The sequence below is a fragment of the Poeciliopsis prolifica genome, unplaced genomic scaffold (genome assembly GCF_027474105.1).
Source record: "Poeciliopsis prolifica strain line A6 unplaced genomic scaffold, Auburn_PproV2 SCAFFOLD036, whole genome shotgun sequence".
NCBI lineage: Eukaryota > Metazoa > Chordata > Actinopteri > Cyprinodontiformes > Poeciliidae > Poeciliopsis > Poeciliopsis prolifica.
The window spans coordinates 4,087,558-4,110,556 of record NW_026562411.1 but is presented as its reverse complement, the minus strand read 5'-3'; the positions used below and the strand labels follow the sequence as shown (position 1 = coordinate 4,110,556).

At 35.5% G+C, this 22,999-nt stretch overlaps 1 protein-coding gene and 1 pseudogene across 1 annotated transcript; both read right to left on the bottom strand.

The window, feature by feature from the left end:
• Positions 1-2,510: 2,510 nt before the first annotated feature.
• On the bottom strand, positions 2,511-5,510 carry LOC129374551 (heat shock 70 kDa protein 12A-like). Its single transcript, XM_055053020.1, has 4 exons — positions 5,209-5,510; positions 4,721-4,945; positions 4,474-4,645; positions 2,511-4,358 (listed from the first exon to the last, which is right to left on the bottom strand). Exons 1-4 carry the CDS (start codon positions 5,488-5,490, stop codon positions 3,268-3,270), a joined length of 1,770 nt encoding a protein of 589 aa, XP_054908995.1. The 5' UTR covers positions 5,491-5,510; the 3' UTR covers positions 2,511-3,267.
• A 13,871-nt stretch (positions 5,511-19,381) lies between these two features.
• On the bottom strand, positions 19,382-22,303 carry LOC129374550 (heat shock 70 kDa protein 12A-like; annotated as a pseudogene).
• Positions 22,304-22,999: the final 696 nt, after the last annotated feature.

Below are 22,999 nucleotides of genomic sequence, written 5' to 3'. Positions count from 1 at the left end.
TAAGAACTTCTGTTGTTGGTTTGTTTCTTAAAATGGAGTGGAAATGTTCACTGGTTCACAGTGCAATGCATTCCAAGCAAAAAGGGCAGAAGAACTGAAAGCTTTCAACACAGTTTCTGTTGGCAGATGAGGAATGTAGAGATGCCGGCTGTCATAAGAGAATAAGGCTTAAAGGTTCCTGGTTTTCTGGAGGAAAGTGCATAAATAAATTGGAAACAGTTTAATAACAACCTTGAACATCGGAGTCATGCAGAAGGTATGTCACTGTACATTCAGGGGAGGCAAGGCAGCATTTTTGTTCATTTCAAAAAGATGAATTGACTACGACCAGTGATGAATCTCAATCTCTTTGATTCAGATACACCAGAATCAAAGAGTGTAGACAACTGGTAAAAGCACACATATAACATATTATGGATACATATTAATAAAACTCTAATTTCCATTGTCAAGTATAGGCAAAAAAGTAGCAAAAAAGAATCTTTTGAGCTCTGAGGGAGAAACGTGACTTGATCTTTGTTTTGTCTGTGTATTTGCTGGCAATATCAGCTCACAAACCTTGGCTTTAGAATATAATAATTTGTTTTCATTAGGAAAACAAATCTACAACGTTATTCAATTCAAATTAAGACATACTTTATTAATGTCATGAGGAAATTAAATATTGTTGTAACTCAAATCATACAAGTATCTTCAAAGATTTGTTGTTGATGGTGATGCTGTGAGCAGGGAGGCGCTCCAGTAGCAGTCACTCTTGCAACGAAGCTGAGTGGACCTCTGACTGTAGACTTGTCATGACATGCTAAGAGCTCAATATCCAGGAAGCTGAGCCATGTTTCACAGTATCATGTACTGGACAACACCAGAAATTGCACTGCTAATCTACCTTAAAACATAAGAGCACAAGTCTTTTCAGTTGCACAGCATCTAAAAACAAATAATGTTCAAAAGAATTATGAACATAAGTTCACAAAAAGAACAAATCAGAACTACTCTAACAGCTCCTCAAACATACTGCCACCATGACCAACATTAAAAAAAATATTTATCATCTTATGTCTTTTAAATTAGAATTTACCAGAAAGTTTTGCCATAATATGACACACACTCATTGTTTTGACTCTATGACAAAGAACAAAAAAATGTTGCTGGGAGATAAAACATAAGAAAATAAAAATGCAAGGTGTCTATGTCAGTCATACCTTTTGTTGAGATGATTCATTCACTCTGCTTTCATTTTCAGGCCTCACGGTGAGAAAATTATTACCTTCCAGTTAATTTACCGTCTATTACCTCGTTCCAGTCATTTTCATTTAACTATTGGAAAAGGTTGACTCTCATTAGGTCTGAGTGTGCATGCATGGTTATTTTTTCTGGCTGTTGTTTTTCTGTGTTATTCTGGTTATCCAGGATGACCCAGCCTCTCCCCCATTGACTGCTGGTGATGGGCAGCAGCACCCTTGAAACCCTACAAGGACAAGCATGTTACTATGTTAAGGTAATTTTATTGATAAAGCACATTTTCAGCAACAAGGCAATTAAAAGTGCTTTACATGAATTAAAAGACAATAAAAACAAAACAACAAAACTAAAGGAAAGAGCAAAAGAAGAAAAAAAGATCCAATAATTTTGATCTGAAGTACATAAGCTAGATGTTTATATATTATTGATTTCCTGAGGTAGTTCTTCTGGATTCTAGGTTTCAGATTACTTGGATCGCTAAAGTATAAGTAAGTATCCTCTGGACTTGCTAAGTATGTTCTAAATTTGCAAGAGTTCTAAATTCCTTTTCTCAGTTGCAAGAACAGGAGTCTCTCTGCATAATAATCTAAGTATAATATTGGTCTGCATAGTGAGTATTCCACAATTTCTAAAAATACTGTAATAATCTAAAATTTATAGTATTGGTCTAAAAGTGAGTACTCCACAATTTAAAGTTGTTTCTCTGGATTCTAAAATTGTTCTGATTCTATTTCTGGATTAATCATGAGAACCCCACAGTTTCTAAAAGGTAATGAAATAAAACAAAATGAGGAAAATACACTTTAAGGAAGTATGAACAAAGCAACATTCAGACAAAACAAAGACATGAGTGAAAAACAGTGACATAAAAAGGCCATGCATTGTGTAGCTTAATCCAGCCAGCCATCTGCTGTGGTTAAGAAGCAAAAACAGCTATTGTGGTTGACTGGTGAAGAAGTGAGATGTAAAACAGTTTTTTGACCACAAAATTCACATTATATTTACATTTTTAAATGAAGTCAAATAAGAGAATATTTCTGTCATTTTTATAAGTAATAAAAAACACACTTGTGAAACCAGAAACCTCGCATTTTATTTTGAGTGAGTTGAAAAAATCCTACTCTGGCATTTTTGTTTTTTGGACCTCATTATGATGGAAGAGTAGCCACAACAAATTCAGGTCAAGATAATACATTTAAGCTGAACAAGTGTGCTTATTTGAGAGAGTGTTTATTGACATTAACTTTACAAAGTTCTTGTCAAGGAGATATCAATTAATGAAGTTTATTTGCATAGAACATTTCTGCAGAAAGGCAATCCAGTTATTTACATCATAAAACACAAAAATACAAAGTTATCAATCAAATCAATCAATCATATTTTATTTGTATAGCACATTTCAGCTACAAGGCATTTCAAAGTGCTTATAAACATAATACAGTGAAAAATTGAGCAAATGTCACATTTTGATTAATGTCATCACCAAAATCATGCATATCAAATATATGCATTGATTAAATTAATTGTTACCTTCTATTTTGTAGCCCTAACATTCCTATATAATCTACCGCAATAAAGCTGAGGTACAAGAAAGCAAAAAGCACAAACTGCAAAAAACTTCATTCATTTTCAATGAACTGCTACTCTAAATAATATTAACACGTTTATCACCTGAAACATATTCAAAGCATAAAATATAACATCAATTAACTGATCTAAACTCAATTTTCTGTTTCTTGAGGATTTCATGTGAATCTCCAATTGCCAAAGACATGGTGCATGTTATGTGTGATTAAGGTTGATTTTTCATCATTATTACAAAGGTCTGCAAAGTTTCTCCATTTACAGGTTGCAGATCATGATAAACTTGTTTAAAAAATTCAAGGACTTTAAAAGTCTTCAAGCAAAAGTTGATATTTTAACCATTTCATATTGACAACAAAGTCTCATACTAAGAAAATAATGACAAAAAGTTCAGCAGGACAGCTTAAAAAAACTGATTACTCTCATTCTGCTACATTAATCTCATTCTAGTCCTGTTTTTCCAAATGGACTGTAATATAAAAAAGGCTCAACGCAACTTGGGTCATCTGTCCTAATAAAGTCAAACTTGATTAACCCTTTTGAGCCAGAAGTCATGTCTATGCCTTTAGCTGTTATCTCTGTGGAGCCGAACTTGATTTCTAACCTCACCTGGCGCTCTCTACCTCCATTAATGTCAGGCATTTCAACATCAAATGAACCAGCTTTCTCAACTCCCAAGTCATCAACATACTTAGGAAAGAGCCTTTCTGTGCGATAAAATCTCATCACCATGCGAGTCTGATACTTGTCTACCGGACGAAGGATGTGTACTCTAATCTCATCCCACCCGACATCTTCACCAACACGCACCAATGTCCTGAACATATCACAGCACCATTCCTCCTCACCAATCATGAATTTCTTTTCTGGCTTATGTTTGAGCTCATCAAAGGGCTCACAGAGGGCCACTCCATATGTGTAGGGGCTTTTTCGAGATGCAACCCAGAACGGGTTTCTTCCAAACTCAACAGCTCCTCTCAGGATTGCTTCCTGAGCTCTGAAAGGACACAGAATCCTACAGGTACCACTAAACTGATCAACAATGTACTGATGAAGAATCTGGCTACTAGCGAAACCCCCAACTAACAAAATGTACTCAATGCTGTAATTTCTATCAAGGATTTCCCTAAGATTCCTGGTGATGCCCTGCAGACTCTCCTCAAAGAAATATCTCATTTTTTCTTTGGAAATCTTTATTGAGCCGTCGTTCCAGGACGCACCTTTCACAGACTCAAAGAACTTCTTTAAGTCTTTCTTGTTCTGAGCCAGTGTTCCCAAATTAAATGAACAAGTGATCTGAACATCTTCATCTGACTGCTTGAGACGGGTAAAATCATACATCAACTTCTGAACCTCACTGGGATATTTTCCTTCATATTCCTCCCAGACTCCATCAGAAAATATTTCTCTGAGAAACTCTTTGAACTTTCTGTCCACAGTTTGTCCTCCCAGGTCATTTCCAGAGGCCTTGTGCAGCTCCTTTAGGGCTCCTCCTTCCAGGACTTCATGAACAGTGAGGTCAATAGTTCCTCCTGAAAAAGAAAGAATTAAAGACTATTTTTACACCTTGATTCTTCAGGTCAATGAAGAAGAATTTATTGTTTTCTTAAGTATGTTGTCAAACTGGATCAGAATTATACAAAGTACCTCCACAGTCAACAACAATGTACTGAGACCCTTGACACTGATCCAAAGGAGTCCCATTGTGTTTTTCTGCAATGAAACCATCTGATGGAAGCTTCTTACACCAGATGGAAGCAGCTTCTGGTTCCAGTGCAATCACCAGTCTCTCCTCAGATCCCTCTTCCACAATACCTGCCTGGAGTGGGAAAGAAAGTAATCTAACATCTGAATATTTGAGAGGAAAAATAAAGTTCTAAAAACCTGCTGTCACCTGCATTGCAGCTTCTCTCATGAACTGTTTTGCTGACTGATCCCAGATGGCAGGAACCGTCAGGACCCAGGTGAAATCAAAGGCCTCGAACATCATTCCCATTGCATTGGAATTAATGGTTTTCAGAGCATCATCCTTCAGAAATCTCAAAGCCTCTGTAAAAACCTGCAGGGCCGTCATTTCTTTCCCATTGGCTGCTTTGATTTTTATGTCCCTTCTAACTTCCTGTTAAAAATCAGTACAGAGTTAACACATACAGAATAATTTAAACAAAATTTTAAAACTTGTCGAGATCTGGAGAATAACTGGGTGATGTTGAATAATTCTTTCTAGTTACTGAAATATTTTGCAACTAAAACGTTTTAACAACTGTAATTCTGTATAAATCTACACCTTGATTCTTCAGGTCAAATGGAACACTTGTTGAAACTGTGTATGAAATAAACATTACTTCAACACATCATTTAAGGGTGAAGAATGTTACTTACTTCGCCATAGAGAGCCATCTTAAAATTTTGAAAGAAATAATATTTCTTTGCATCTTCCCCTCCCATGCAGTTGTATGCTTCTGTAGCTTCATAACCAAAAGCCACAAATTCTTCAGATTCATTAAACAAGATGCAGGTTGGAGCCTTTGGAGTGTCCAGGCCAATTTCTTTTCCCCACTTCTTCAAGTGAGGGTCTGGCTCTTCATTACTGGGTGTGATATTGAAGACATACCCGCTGTATGCAGTTCCGAAGTCTATTGCTATTATGAATGAGTTTTCCATTGCTTGAACTGGTCTGACTTGTTGCTGTAAAGAAAGCAGATGAAATGCCAGTAGGAGGAAGTTGCTGCAGTATTTTCGTAGTTCATATCTCTGTAAGCCCCATCCTATTTCTTCTCTACGTCAGGAAACTGGGAAAGTTTAAGTTGAACCATTTGTTTCTATATAGAATAAGTGAATTATGATTTATTATTTAAACTTCTTTACATGTAAGTAACACCAGGACCCAGCCTTGGGGTCAGGTTGGGTCTCCTCTTACATTTGGAGACTCTAGTGTTCATCCCATCTCATACTAGCAGTTTTTTTTGTGACGACTCTGTCAGCCAACTGACTAATGCACACTGATAAAGAGTTCCTGTGACTGGGAATCAGGTGTAAAATCAGAAGAAAATCAGGGATGAAGTCATGCATGCTCACATCACACCTGTTTTAAACTCATTCCATTGGCTTCCTCAGGGTTGATTTTAAGATTCTTTGTGATTTTTAAAGGTCTCAGTGATCTTGCACCATCTTATCCTGCAGCGCTGCTATTACCTTACAAACATTTGAGGACCCTGAGGTTCTCTGGCACCGGATTATAAACAGTTCCAACAATCAGAACACCACCTTATGGTGAGGCTTCTTTCCAGTATTAAGGCCTCTTCGTGGCCAGAGAACCTGAGGACTGCAGAAAATGTTGTGGTTTTTAAGAGCAGGCTCAAAACCCATCTTTTTAACTGCATTTCCTGAACTGGGTCATTTGGGCTCTGTTTATGAATTTTCCATGAAGTTGTGTGTTTTTTCTTGTGGTAGATGTTTGTATCTTTGTTTCGTGGATTTGTTTTTATTCATCTGTTCAGCACTTTGAGCCGTTTTTAGTACAAAGGGTTCTTTATCAATAAAACTGATCGACTGAGTGATGCAAAATTGTGTTGCGTATCTCTAACTTAAGTTAAAACAATAACTTGTCTAAAGTTGTAGAATGCTGTACTTTGAGGACCAGAGTTTCACCACTGAGAAATGTTGGGAAATCATTTATGCCCCTGAAACAAATTTATGAAAAATGTCAGTACACCCAGGATGTGAAAGAGAACTATATGCAAAGCATTTCTAAAAGCTTGTTTCAATGGAGCTGAGAAATAAGCAAGTTTAGTTTTGTTGTTGAAAATCCTTATCAATTTCCTTTAAATAAAAGTCTGAGATTAAATCTGATGTGCAGAGTTAAGTGTAGGTGTAAGAAATTGAGATGGTATTTAACTCAAGACCCAAAGCTTTTTCAAGATTAGATTTGACTATGCTGCTCCTTAAGAGTTGGATATTCTGCTCTCATATATAAAAATGATTATGAACAAATAAAATGTCATTGTGTTACCAAAGAATCATTATAAAGAAAATCTGTGTGTTTATGTTTTGTTTGTATTTATGAAAACTGTGGAACTAACAGTTGATAAAATTTTATCTATGTGGAGAGCAGAAATATAAAAAAATATGTGTTTACTTTAAACTACTTTGTAGAAGAATATTTCTTTAGTCAATACTAACTCTTTGCTATTAACACACAACATTCTTACCCCAAGTAACTAATACCCATTAAAGTCTCAGAACATTGATCAGTCTTTTGTCAGGAAACAGATTTGCATTTTAATTAAAGGAAATAGTTTGTAACGAAAGAGAAAGAGCTTGTCACACACCTCCTCATGTTTTAGTGACATCTAAGTCACTTCTAGGGAACTGAAGTGGTTGGAGGAAGAAAAAAATTTACAATTAAATCAGTATAGTTTCTGTTAAGTAATGCTTCTGTTCTTGTGACTTACCCTAACTGTACATTTTAACTGTAAATCTTTGCTGTCATTTACAGACTCAGTGTTGCACACATTGGTTGAAAATAGAAGACACAACAACAAAGTGTTCTCCACAACAAAGCAGGTTGCGATACATCAGTGTTTACATATTTGTTTTGTTTCAGCCGTTGTTTCACCTGGGAATTGAAAACTGTAAAATCTGTGAACATTTTTAACCCTGACTGTAGACAGATATGAGAATCTCTGAATGATGTTTTGTATTTTGCAGGTCTACAGTCTCCATTACCTCCATCTCAAGTGACAACTCTTGGGCTGCTGGCTTTTAAAGTCATTATGCTAATCTGGGACAAGATAGTTGGCATATTTTAAAAGTCAATTGCAAAAAAGAAACATTTATAAAATTCTCAAAACTTTAAAGGTTTTATTTCTCCAATGTTTTCTATCATTGGGTTTTTTTTTTAGTTTTTGTTTTTTAACAACAGCATCATAGAATGAGTTGCTTGACTTCAAAGATGAATAAATTAATTAAATGCTACAAAAGAGAAGCATATGCAATTATAACATATATTTGGATTGGAATGTTCATTAATTGATGTTGTTCATCAGATGTCTGTTTGATCGTAGCCCATAAGTTTAGTACTTTTCTTAAAGCTTCCTTTTTGGCTCTAGTGGTCTTTGTTTGACAGTGAATTTATAGGAAAAGGGGTTGAGAGAGAGGAGAAAGACATGCGGAAAAGGTCTAAGGGGTGGGACTTGAACCCGTGACGGCTGCGAGGAAAACTGGAGCTTCCGAAAATGAGTCGCATGTTTTACTCCTGTGCCACCGCCATGCCCAAAACTTCTGTCTAATTTCCTCACCTGCCTCCCCTCAGTGATCACCACTTCCTGTACTTATTCTTCCTGGTTACGTCAGACAATTTTTTCTGAAATATTTTGACTTCTTGGTCTTTGATCTGTTCATTAGAAAATGGTCTGCATCCAAACCTACAGCTTTCCTGGAAAAGAAACCTCACTGTGAATAAAAGGAAGTTAAACTTCAGGGTTTTTTTTTCCTGTTACTAAATTTTGATCAAATACTTTCATTATCTTTTCAGAGAATTGTTGTGGCTTAAAGTATGAAAAAAAATCAAAGCACCGCCACCAACATTAAGAAAAATGTATCGGTTTCATTTTTAGAAAGTAATTACTTCCTCATAGTTTAATCACAAGTAGCTTTAAGTCCTGGAGGGCCGGTGTCCTGCAAATTTTAGACGTGCCTCTGCTGCACCACACTGGAATAGAATAAATAGATCATTAAGGCTCTGGAGAACTGATCTACACAAGGAGGAGGTAATTAAGGATTCAAGGATTTTTTTTAATGACGTACCAGCTTGGTTTGTGTTACAAAATTTGTACTCAGGTCGAGATTAAGAAGTTGTCAACACACACAGACACGCCCATGTATGCACGCACGCAAACAAAAATAAAAATAAATAGATAAATAGTTAAATAAAAATAAATAATTGAAGCCATTTCATTCCAGTGTTTTGTATCTTCTAAAACCTGCAGACAGTGGCCGTTGAGGACTGGTGTTTGACACCCTAATGTAGAGGATAGAAATAGATATTAAAATCCCCTGATTCACATACAAAGTCAAATCCTGATATGTACCCTAATCCTAAAGTGAATCTTTCTGCCGGCCTTGTTTTCTTAAATTATTGAAATGGATTGTATTCATTGATAATACTTAAAATGGCTTTAATACAATTCTTTTGTATTGCCTTTTTAAAACTCTTAGCTACTGATTCTTATGTCTGTTTATTGAAAAGTTATTCTATAAATGTAACTGTATTTCATTTTTAATGTGGAGCTGATCACTCTTTCAGGAACAAACATAAATCTTCACTTATCTCTAAATACATTTATTCTAAATACTTTTATTCTCTGTGTTTTCCTGTCCAGAATGAGCTCATTGCGCCCTCTGCAGGTACCAACAGGAGCTTCAGTTTATCTGTGGACTATGAGTTGCTGGCGCCATCTACAGACAAATCAAGTCATTATAGATGAACTGAGGCTAAAGGTGGTTTATAATCAAAATATTCAGAAGGTTTCAGGTTTGATTAGATGTTAATTTGATCATGGGTATTTTTGTATTTCTTTAATTGATGATTAATTAGCTATATTAGCCTTTCAGAAACCCTACCACTGAATGTAAGTTGATATTTCCAGGATTTGTATTTAAAATTTGAAGCTACAATAACATTTTACAAACATATTCTGACCATTTCATTCTAGCAAAATTATTATTTTATGCATCATGTATGTATAACTGAGTGAACAAAACATTTACCAGGTGCTTTATTGACTTTGTTACAAAAATTATTACAACAATGTGTGAAAGACTTTTGTTTACTTTGTCTATTTTAATCTGCTTGATTATTATTTGTTAGGAAAATTATTATCTTAGTTCATTTACTTTTATCTAAGTACAGTTACTTTTATTTGAATGGGTATGTTTTCTTATTTATGTCAGTTCTCTAGTCAGTTATCTCCTTATCTTCATACATTTACAGTTGTCCCTACTGTTCTATTCATGTTTGATATAAATCAGACATTGTGCTCTGCTTAGATACTTTTATTAAAGTCACTCTAGCTCGTTTGCTCACACAGGTTACACACCTAAGTGTCTCACTAATGACTCTCCTTCTGTTGTCCTATTCTTTACATTTATGCAATCACCTATATTCGTGACTGCCATCTAGTGGACATACACAATTCATTCAATCATCACACCTACTCTATCCAGTTCTGGATGATGGATTTAACAATCAGATGTTCAGAGCTTGAGGAACATGTTCATAGCCTAAGCCTGTGTTAATCCTCTCCATAGCTTTATACCTGACCTGTCTGGTGTGTTTCTTGGACTTCATGATGCAGTTTGCGCCCCAGTATTCTTTAAACTAACCTCTAAGGCAGGTGTGTCAAACTCCTTTTCGTTTTGGGCCAAATCAAGATCATGAAGGCTCTTAAAGGGCCGGTTGAGCCAGAATGTGTTGATAAAACCTGTTCACAAACTGTTAATATGTGAATGAATTCTTAAAATTACATAATATTATTGAAGATCTTTTCAGTCCCTTCAGGAACTAATAATAAATGTGACTGTTTATTTACTCGCTGTATAAATCATGGACTATAATCATACATCAACTAAATTCTCAAGAAACTGGAGGGACTGATTGATATAAATTGGCAGTAAACAGATAAAAACTGCATTGATATGATTGATAATATGATATTTAATCACACTTAGTGTTTAGATTAGTCTGTGGAGGGCCACATTAAAAGCTACGGCGGGCCGGATTTTGCCCCCGGGCCTTGAGTTTGACACATGTGCTCTAAGATGTCACAGAGGATCTTTATTTGTACTGAGTTATATACAAGTGAACTCTATTCAGGCCGTCATCTGGCAAGATGACAGCCTACAGGAGCACTCAGAGAGAAGGAGAATAAATACTTTTGCACACCGCACTTTTCAGTTTTTACATTTAAAACAAAATGCTTTGAATCATGAATATTTTTCTTGCTACTTTGTATTAAGTAGTGATACAATACAAAGCACTTCACAAACACTAAATGTTTGGTTTCACATAAAATTCCAATGAAATATGTTTGGGAAATATGGCAAAGTTCAAAAGTGAATTTTTGTAAACACTTTTTACAAAAGGTTTCATATCAAGAAATCATACAGTATTCCTAAAATCTCAAGTCCAAGAAACACCTCTTTAGTATGTCTCTCTTTTGAATCAGTCTTCCCTTTGTCATAAAAATATTAAATTATTGAATTAAATTATTAAACTACTAAAACTGTGTGGGAGTAACCCAGAGATCCTAGGTACAAACTTTTATATTCTTTCTTTTTTGTTTTCCCATCAGTGTTAAGCTATTTATAACCCCATTTTGGAGAGCTCTTTGGCTAGATGTAGTTAGAAAACAGTTGACAGGAGGCTGTTTCTATGACTGTTGAGGAGCAACAGGTTCTTCTAGGTCTGTGCACTTTGGTTACAAATCAGAACACACTACAACACCAACAAAGCAATGAAAAGACTTCCACTGTATTTTAACTGATTTAAAGTAAGTTAAAGAGATGTAAGACTGTTACGGCACTTAAAAACATGATTTTTACTCTTTCTGTCCACTGTTGTCATGTGTGAGTAGAGGTCATGTTGAGACAATGCAACTTTTATATAGTGATATAGAAGAAATTAGCTGTGAGGTGAAGGATGAGTGGACTAAACTTTAGCAATTATTTCTAATAAAAAGTTTGTTTAGTAGTTTTTAAAAATGCACAACAGTAATTAACAGAAACTTTGCCCCTTTGTTGAACAGAATGAAGTGATCAGAATGATTTGGAGCAATGCAGAAATATATGTTTACATCTGCAGAAAATGGGAACGCAAACTCTTATAAAATGGCTAATTCATATCTTCAGGCAGTGCAGAAGCCTAGATTGTTATGTGTTTAATAGCACAAAAAACATATGTTGATCAATGATTCTTTCAATTACATGTAAATAAATGAGAGGAATGCAGGAATTAATTTACTTTTCATCAGGGAAGTGAGGATGCTTAACTGAAAATTGACATATAAGATTCACTTGTTTGTATCTCAGAAATAAGTTGAGTTTCAGTGTTTTTAATACCTGAAAGTGTTGTACTTTTACATGGCATCAACAATCTGCATTTTGGTTGTAAAACTGTCATTGTTTGATGTGATAAGATCCCTTTGTCCATTCAGTGTCTGCTTTACGAGTTGTAATTTTTCATAAAATCATGTTCTGGAAAAAATCAAAACACTGGAGACATGTAAACAGAGTAAATGCAACGATAAAATCAAGGTCTATACCAGTCCATCAGCACCACATGATGTGATAAACTGCAAGATTTTAATCTGTTACAAAGCCAGACAAACTGGAAGCTGTGAGTTTGACTTAATGATAGTACATTTGTAGATCATTTTGATACTCTACAAAAAGATATGAGAAAAGATTACATTCTTTTCCGTGGCAGAAACTGTCAAAACAACATTTATGAAATACTTTGATTTGATTAATCTATCAATACCTTTTACATCTGATATATAGGAAAATCCTTTTCTGTGTGATTGTTAAAATGTTTTATTAAATGGAAGGATGGATCTAAATTTTTACAATTATTTCTAATAGAAATTTGTGCCAGGTAGTTTTGAAGTATTGTTAAATCATAAGTAAAAGACAGAGACTTTGCTCCTTTTTGGATAGAAGGACGTGTTCAGAATGCTTTCTTACAATACAGAATCATACATTTGCAGTCCCCAAAAATGGGGGAGCAGTTGCTCCATTCACTCCAGTTTTCAGGCATCCATGAGAATAGCATGTATATTGGGATCTCAAACTTAGAGGACAAAGTTACAGACTAAAATTATTGAAATATTATGAACATAATAATTTGACATCGACCAATGTAACTAATTACAAAGTACAATGTTGAGCTTTATTTTCTGAAATGTATTTGTTTTTATTTAGACATTACAGTGTCTCTGTAACCTGAGAAATACAATGATGCAGGATTTTTGGGTTTTTTAAATGTCTAATTCAAATCTTCAGGCAGTGCACAAACTTTGACGAAGCTACGTTGTTTTATTTGATAATGAAAAATATGGCGGTAAATGATTGTTTCACTTAGATGAAAATAAATGAGTGGAATGCATCAATAACTGTTGTACAGGGAAGTGACCATATCTCACTGAAAATTGTATCATAAAATCTTCCCTTGTCTCTACGTGAGATAATCTCAGTTTCAGTGTTCGTCACACATATAGATGAAAGAGCCACAGTTTTACATGACATCAATAGTCTGCATCTTAGCTGTAAAACTGTTGATGTTTGATGTGATAAAATTCTTGTGTCCATACAGTATCTGCTTTAAGAGTCAAACGTTCTTACAAAACCTTGACCTGGAAAAAAACAGGGGAGGCAGACAAAGAAAATACAAAGATAAAATCAAGGTCTATACCACACCATCAGCACCACATGATGTGATAAACTGCAAGATTTTAATCTGTTACAAAGCCAGAGAAACAGGAAGCTGTGAGTTTGACTTAATGATAGTACATTTGTAGATCATTTTGATACTCTACAAAAAGATATGAGAAAAGATTACATTCTTTTCCATGGCAGAAACTGTCAAAACAACATTTATGAAATACTTTGATTTGATTAATCTATTAATACCTTTTACATCTTGATAGAATTAGTAAGTTTCTTATCATTCTTATATTAGTAGTTTTACTAGTTTGTTTTTCATTTAAAGTTTTAGTGAATTTGTGAAACTGTGTGAAAGCCAAAGCTTGCTTTTTCTTAACCTTGTAGCTGTTTTCCTATCTACCCCTTACTTGTGAAACTACCTGTGTGCAGGATGTTAGTTCCGGTGCTCCTCCTTCCTTCTAATCAGAATGGCCCCCTTTTTTGATTTACTACTCCCCACATTACTTGCACTTCTACTTTGCTTTGTGCTAATAAAAAAGACATGTTCTACTGCTGAGAGTCAGAACACATAGAGAACTGTTCTTTGTCTTCCCCTTTTGCAAAAAGCTTAATAGAAATCTCATAAACATTGTCTGTGGTTCTCTTTTTATGTAGGTTGAGAAAATACCTATCACATCTCATATATAGGAGAATCCTTTTCTGTGTGAATACTCAAATGCTTTATTAAATAGAAGGGTGGATCTAAATTTTTACAAATATTTCTAAGAAATTTGTGCCAGGTAATTTTAAAATATTGTTAAATTGTAAGTAAAAGACAGAGACTTTGCTCCTTTTTGGATAGCAGGACATGATCAGAATGCTTTTTTACAATACAGAATTTGCAGTCCCCAAAAAAGGGGGAGCAGTTGCTCCATTCACTCCAGTTTTCAGGCATCCATGAAACTAATTACAAACTAATTACTTTTTGTATCATCACTGACAATAAAGCAAGTTCCAATAATTCAACACACAGAATGTTTAAGCAAATATAATCTGACCATCGTCATCTGAGGTAAAAAGCAGGAAATAATTGCATATGGGATGGTGAGTTGTTGAGGAAAACTAAAATGTTTGTTGTAAACAAATCACATGGGATGGTGTTTACATATTAAAAACATAGATAGACAGAGCTACTTACTGCAGAATGGGGCAAAGAAAGGCCATTTAACCAAAGATAGCATATTGAAAGTACAGATGTCATTTTTATCTCAAATGGCATTTTCATCTTATAAAAAGCACAAATCTTTTTGTGAAAAACAATCTCTTCTTCACTAGCAATTGTTTTATATGTTATATATATATATATATATATATATATATATATATATATATATATATATATATATATATATATATATATATATATATATATATATATATATATATATATATATATATATATAAAGTTAAAAATTCCCTTCTCACCCACCGCGGGTGGTTCTTATCCTCTGAGCTCGGGTCCTCTACCAGAGGCCTGGGAGCTTGAGGGTTCTGCGCAGTATCTTGGCTGTGCCAAGGACTGCACATTTCTGGACTGAGATGTCTGATGTTGTTCCTGGGATCTGTTGTAGCCACTGCTCCAGTTTGGGGGTTACTGCCCCGAGGGCCCCGATGACCACAGGCACCACTGTGGTCTTCACCTTCCAGGCCCTCTCCAGTTCCTCCCTGAGGCCCTGGTATTTCTCTAGTTTCTCGTGCTCCTTTTTCCTGATGTTGCAATCACTTGGTATTGCTACATCTACCACAACGGCTTTCCTCTGATGTTTATGCACTACGACAATGTCTGGTTGGTTCGCCATTACCATTTTGTCTGTCTGGATCTGGAAGTCCCACAGGATCTTAGCTCTGGCGTTCTCCACCACCTTTGGGGGTGTTTCCCACTTTGATCTCGGGGTTTCCAGTCCATATTCTGCACAGATGTTTCTGTACACTATGCCTGCCACTTGGTTATGTCGCTCCATGTACGCTTTCCCTGCCAGTATCTTGCACCCTGCTGTGATGTGCTGGACTGTCTCAGGGGCCTCCTTGCACAACCTACACCTTGGGTCTTGTCTGGTGTGGTAGATCTGGGCCTCTATTGCTCTGGTGTTTAGGGCCTGTTCCTGGGCTGCCAGGATGAGGGCCTCTGTGCTGTCCTTGAGTCCAGCTTTTTCCAGCCATTGGTAGGATTTGCTGATATCAGCCACTTGGGTTATTTGCTGGTGGTACATCCCATGTAGGGGTTTGTCCTCCCATGATGGTATCTCTGGCACCTCAACCTCCGTTCCCTGTTGTCTGAGACATTCACTGAGCACATTGTCTGTTGAGGCTTTGTCCCTGATGTATTTATGGATCTTAGTTGTTTCGTCCTGGACAGTGGTTCTCACACTCACTAGTCCTCTGCCTTCCTTGCGGCTCGTGTACAGTCTCAGGGTGCTGGATTTGGGATGGAACCCTCCATGCATGGTTAGTAGCTTTCTGGTCTTAATATCTGTGGCTTTTATCTCCTCCTTTGGCCAGCTAATTATTCCAGCAGGGTATCTGATTACTGGCAAGGCATAGCTGTTTATCGCACGGATTTTGTTCTTTTGCCATTGAGCTGGCTTCTCAGGACTTGCCTTATTCGTTGGAGGTATTTAGCTGTGGCTCCTTTCCTTGTGACCTCATCGAGGTTGCCATTTGCTTGTGGTATACCTAGGTACTTGTAACTGTCCTCTATGTCTGCTATTGTTCCTTCTGGGAGTGAGACCCCTTCTATATGGATGACCTTCCCCTCTTTGTGACCAAATGTATATATATATATATATATATATATATATATATATATATATATATATATATATATGCTTATATATAAGCATATATATATATATATATATATATATATATATATATATATATATATATATATATATATATATATATATATATATATATATATATATATATATATATATATATATATATCAATATAAAGAACGGAACAAGCTTAAACCCAAGAGAGGCTTGTCCTGTATAAAGCAGATGGGGTTATTCTGTCTAAGCAGTTAAAACTTTGTTTTTCACACTGCATCCTTTCGTGTATTCAGTTTTTGTTTGAAATTCTTCTATTCAGTCTCAATTCATTGTTTCAGTTTTATGATAAACATTTCAACACAGCTGAGCAGGAATGCTCTGTTTGGATGTTCTGCAGGGGTTGATAGTCTCCTCACACAAAGCGGGGACTGAACGCAGACATCCTGATCTAAGCCCACAGTTTGCTATGGTATTGGTCCATTGTTAGCGGCTAAAGCTTTAGCTTGTCTGGAGTGGGTCTTCCACAAGGAGTCTGTTCCATTCTTCAGGATTGTCGGGACTTTCGGGCAGAGGCTGGACCAGGTGGTTCTGGCCCTCTACCCGCAGACCACCGGCTTCTACCGCACCCTGATCCACATGCTACTGTACAGGCAAAACATCAAGACTAAAAGTGAAATTGTAAGAGAACGGGGCCTAAAAAGACGCAACCATTGGAGGATCTTGATGTTATTAAGAAATCCTTGGACTTTCTTTCTGTGGAAGTGGCAGCTCTACGGCTGAAAAAACATTTTGGACCTGATAAAAGAAGTGCTCTTCTTAATGAGGAGAAGTACAAAGTGTGTTGAAGAACCAAGTCACTGATCATCACTGGACTTAGAGTCAAGCCTTGTTGGTATGCCAATGAGGGGCTGCACGCAGTCCTGCTGGTGAACCATCAGTTGAAGTGCTTGAGTCCACAGAGAAACAGGTGGCTTCTTTCCTCCGGACCAAGGGGACAGAGGTGGACTGTGACACTGTGCATGCCACCTGCTTCCGAGAAGGGGAAAAGTGGACAAACCTGCTATTATCATGATATTCACATTGAGGAAATACAAGTTTGCTTTGTTAAAACAAGGCAGAATGCTGAAAGGATCTGACGTATTTATTAATGAGCTCTGGACCAAGAGGTATGGTCAAGTGCTCATATTGTCAGAAAGGCCCGGTTTCTGAGAAAGCAGAAAAAGATTCAACCAATATGGACAATAAATTGTAAGGTCTTTAATTAACTGGATGGAGCTCTGGAGGAGGCAAAGGTTCTGTTGTTCGGCAAATCGCTGAACTGGATAAATACAACTGAATGAATGACGATTGGGAACCCAGGTGGTCGCACATGACACACAATCACCATGGCTCAATTAAATAATACTTCGTCTTCATCAACTATGGACATAACATCAATACCTCTATCTAATGTTGATTACCTGGAATTGAAAACATTTGACATCACTGAATAGAAAAGTCAAGACAAGTAAAAGGATTTGGATCCAGAAAATAACTTCTTCTATAACATTGTGAACAATTATAGCTACTACTCGACTCAGCAAATCAACTCGACAGTTAAAGCAGACAATAAATTTTCCATTATACATTTCAACAATAGAAGCACATTTTAACCACATCAAAGACTGTTTAAGCCTGTTTAATCAACCTTTTACTGCCATAACTATTTCTGAAATCTTGCTTAATTCTGAGAAGGCAGCTGATTTTGAATTAGATGGTTATGAATTCAGCTATATTAATAGAGCGGGAAGACTGGTGCAGGAGTAGCTGTGTATGTGGACATATAATAAAATTGAAAACATGACTAATGTTGTTAAAGATAATTTTGAGTGTATAACAGTTTAAATATATATGGAAAAAAAATAAAAATAAAAATAAGCTGTATTTACGAGGCTCCTGGTTCTAATATGGACCTCTTTTACAGAATGGTTTGAGAAAACCTACACAACTACAACTCCAAAGAACTATTTTATCTGTAGGGACCTTAATATTGATCTGCTAAATGTAAACAATCACAAATTGACTGAAAAGTTTATGAGTACTATAGGCAATGTGAGGCTTTTCCTTCAAATTACAAGACCTAGCAGAATCACATCTAACAGCACTACATTAATAGATACATAATTACACATTTAATACATAACAATACAATCAGTGGATTATTAGTTCATGATATTGGTGATCATTTACCTGTTTTGTTGTTTGCAACAGCAGCCACTTGAAAGATAAAAGTAAGAGTAATCCACTTTCTAAAAGACTAAGAACTGAAAAATGTGTAAAAGCATTTAAAGATGAATTATCTAAACAAAACTGAGAGCCTGTATTGAAAGAAAAGCACATGGATAAAGCATATGATAATTTTCTGAATATTTTTAAATCATTATAAGATAAACACTGTCCCAATACAAAGTTTATTCATAAAAATAAATATTCAGAAACTCCATGGATCACTAAACAACTGGAAAATGCCTTTAAAAACAAAGAACAAACTATACAGAGACTTCATAAAGCATAGATCAATTGAGGCAGAAAATAAATATAAGAAATATAAGAATAAATTAACTGCTATTTTACGGACAGCAAAACAAGATTATTATAGCAACAGTTGGGTAGAAATAAAAACAACATTAAAGGTATCTGGAATATTTTAAAGAGTGTCATTAGAAAAATCTCCAGGCATACTAGCTTTCCTCAACACTTTACAAATATTAATAAAAACCTTATTAGCGTAGAGGAGATAGTTCAAAATAGACAAAATATGTCAGTGTGGAGGGTAAATTGACTGACAAAATCCTGCAGCCCATAGTATATTAAACACTAAATGACACATTAGTTAGTAGAAATCCAGATTCTATGTTTGTCGCAGCAGTGGAAGAAAAAGAAATTATAGATAAAGTAAATAAATATAAAAATAAGAGTATTGACATTATAATAATAAAGAAGGTGATTATGGGAATTAGCCAGCCGCTAACATATATCAGCAATCTTTCAATTCTAACTGGTATCTTTCTACCAAAAATGAAAATTGGAAAAGTCATCCCACTATATAAATCTGGGAATAGACATCATTTCGCGAATTACAGGCCTGTAATTTGTGAAATGACATAATTTGTTTGACAAAACTGAATTCCGTATAACTGAAAATGAATGGAACTTGACTGTCTTGAAAAGTCACTTTTTTTCTGTTGGTGCTGTAGAAATAAAATTAAATAATTAACCACATAACAGTCAGCAGTGATCTAGAAACTTAATGGTCTTTATTAAAGTTTTACAGAATTATATAGTAGAACATACATGAATCCTTAAATCATAAATAATGAGTTTGATTGTTGCTATATTTTGGATTCAGATTAATATTTGTCACATCTTTGATAAACACATATCCAACCTTAGAAAGATTGACTGCAGTCAGATAATAACCCACTAAGGATGCTGCAATGTAAAAGATAAGCCCGATTACAGTTCACGACTGTAATCGTGAACTAAAAAGGATATAGCTTCATCTGAACATTTAGTTTCAACAAATTTACAAAGGAGACAATAAAACAACAGAACAATTCAGTTTTCCAAAATATGTTTCCTGAAAACCCCAAATTAATCTGTATTCAGCAAAATACAATGATTAGAGATGAAGGAAAATACACTGGGAGTTTTATTTGAATTCTTCTGCAAAGCTCTTGAATATCTCCAATGTTTGAAAAAACATTGGAGATATTCCAATGTTTCTCAAACTATTAATATTTTTGATTTAGAAATTATTTGAAAAAATATAGTGGATAATGCTTTCAACAAAAAAATAAAGCTAAGATGTAATCAAAAGCAAAATAAATGATTATTATAATTATTTTAAATTACTAAACTCTGTAGTTCTATTCTTATTATTTGGTCATGAAGTCAATTTTAATCGATTTTGTTTTTTTGGAGGTGACATCAGTGGCTGTTGCTGTTATCTGTGTTGAACCAAACTTCAGTTTCATCAGGACCTGACGTTTTCTTCCACTTGAGGTAATCGGCATTTCTACTTCAAATGAAGCAACTTCCTTTACTCCCCACTCATCGACATACTTCACATTTTTTCTGTGTGTGCGGAAAAATGTGAAACTCATTACTTCTTGATCTGCTGTAGTAGGATTCAAGGTGTGCTCTACGACCTCATCACAACCAACATCATCATCTTTGGACACAAATGTCATGAAAATATCATCACACATCTCTTGACCGTCCGCCATAAATTTCTTTTCAGCCTTATGCTTCGACTTATCAAATTTCTCAGAGACACACATCCCATAAGTGAAGGCACTTTTTCGAGAAGCCACCACCTCTGGGTTTTTTCCAAACTGTACAGCTCCCTTTACAATCGCCTCCTGAGCTCTGTGTGGACACAAAACTTTACATTTATTGGCAAACTGATCAGTGATGCATTGACGCAGGATTTTACTTCCAGCGTATCCTCCTACTAGTAGAATAAACTCAATTTTGTAATCTTGCTTAAAGATTTCATTGAGACTCTTTGTGATGCCCTGCAGACTCTCTTCAAAGAAAGATCTCAGTTTCTCTTTGAAATTTTGATTGAGCCATCATCCCAGGTCACTCCTTCCACTGACTCAAAGAACTTTTCTATAACTTTCTTTTTCTCAGCCAGCTTTCCCAGTTTAAATGGACAGGAAATCTGAATATCGTCATCTACCTGTTTAAGACGGGTAAAATCATACATCAATTTCTGAACCTCACTGGGATTATTTTGTTCATATTCATCCCAGACTCCATCAGTGAATATCTCTCTGAGAAAAAGCTTATATTTTCTGTCTACAGTTTGTCCTCCCTGGTCATTTCCAGATGCTTTGTGCAGCTCCTTTAAGGTTCCTCCTTTCAGAATTTCATGAACAGTGATGTCAATGGTTCCACCTGAAACAGAGGGAAGAAGTTTAAATACTTTCAGAAGTTGCTGTAAAATGATTTCTAAATATATATATATATATATATATATATATATATATATATATATATATATATATATATATATATATATATATATGTTTTTTAGCTGTACTGTACTCATACGCTCATTTACAAACATTGAACCCTTAATAATAAATTGTGTCACTGTACCTCCACAGTCAACAACAATGTATTTAGTTCCTGGAGACTGATCCAGAGAGTCTTTGCTGTGGTTTGGTGTAATGAAACCTTCAGCTGGAAGCTTTTTACACCAGACTGAAGCTGCTTCTGGTTCCAATGCAATGACCAGTTTGTCCTCAGTTTTTTCTGTGACAATACCTGCCTGGAAGAGAAAAACAGTTTCATCTTCCTGAACATTTGAGAGATGCAGGAATTTCTAAAAATATGGACCTGTATTGCAGCTTCTCTCATGAACTGTTTAGCTGACTCATCCCAGATAGCAGGAACAGTCAGGACCCAGGTGAAGTCAGAGGCAATGAGCTCCATATTTGCTGCATGGTCACTGATGGTTTTCAGAGCATCATCTTTCAGGAATCTCAGAGCTTCTGCAAAAACCTTCAGGGCCGTCATTTCCTTCCCATTGGCTGCCTTAATGGTGACTTCTCTGGTAAGTTTCTGAAAAAATATGAAATGGGTTTGATTAACGTGTTTCCTTGCTGCATGTTTATTTAGAACAAATGATTTAATCAAATTCAGAAATATAAACTCATCCTTCTGTATATGTCCAAAAAGATATGTTTTTCACATATGCAGTGTTATTTGTTGAGATGGCATTTGTGATATTTAGCAAGTTTCAGTTACATTTTCAGAGTAACATCATGCCTGCAGCTATCATTTCCAATGCTCATATGCAAACATTATAATTCATAATATGATTTAGCATGTCTAGAAAATATAAATGTACATGTCTTTACTTACTTTGCCGTATAGAGCCATCTTAAAATTCTCAAAGAAATGATGTTTCTTGCCATCTTCTCCTCCCATAACGATGTATGCTGCTTTGGCTTCATAACCAAACTTCAGGAATTTTCCATGTTCATCAAAAAGAATGCAGGTTGGAGTCTTTGGGGTCTCAAGTCCATGTTCTTTTCCCCACATTCTCAAAATGGGATCAATTTCTCCCTCCGTGGGAGTGATATTATAGGCATACCCACTGTATGCAGTGCCAAAGTCTATTGCAATAATAAAAGAGTCACCCATTATTAGAGTCCTGTTTGTTGAGTTGATAACAACAGACAAAATGCCAAAGTGAAACTGCAGAGCAGCTATTAGGTTGCTTCAGCATAAGCCCCGCCCACCCCTGTTGTTTCTCAGCATTTGACTTTTTTTGGTAATACATTGAAATCCTAGAGCCTAAACAAATTGAGAAAATATTTCTCATATACATTGATAAATAGAAACTCACTGTACCAAAAATTTTACATGTTTTTTCTCTATTTTTAAAATGTGAACATTACTTCTTACCACTAACAACAAATTTGCCTTTAGACATGCAATATGACATCTAGGCAGAAATATTATTTATCTGTTTTGATGCTGGTGTAAACAATCTTTCATTGGATCAGATTATTTATAAATTTATAACTGACAAGGAAGAAGTCTGAGATAACAATGAATAGAGACAACATCAGACATAAGAGAACTAGACAAATAGTAATCTGAATTTAAGTGAAAAATAACCTAGAGAAATAAAAGATGACAAAAGGATAACTGAATCCAAAGCCACAGACAATAAAGCAAAATTTATGAATGATAGAAACTTATGGAACAACACAATGAGAAATAAAATAACAAAACCCACATTTCCTGGTGTGTTGGTCAGAAGGGTTTGTGGTGCCGATGCATGGTAGCCTTGACTTCGTCAGAATTAACCAGGGCAGCTGTGGCTACAGTCCAGTAGATTGCCACCATCAGAGTG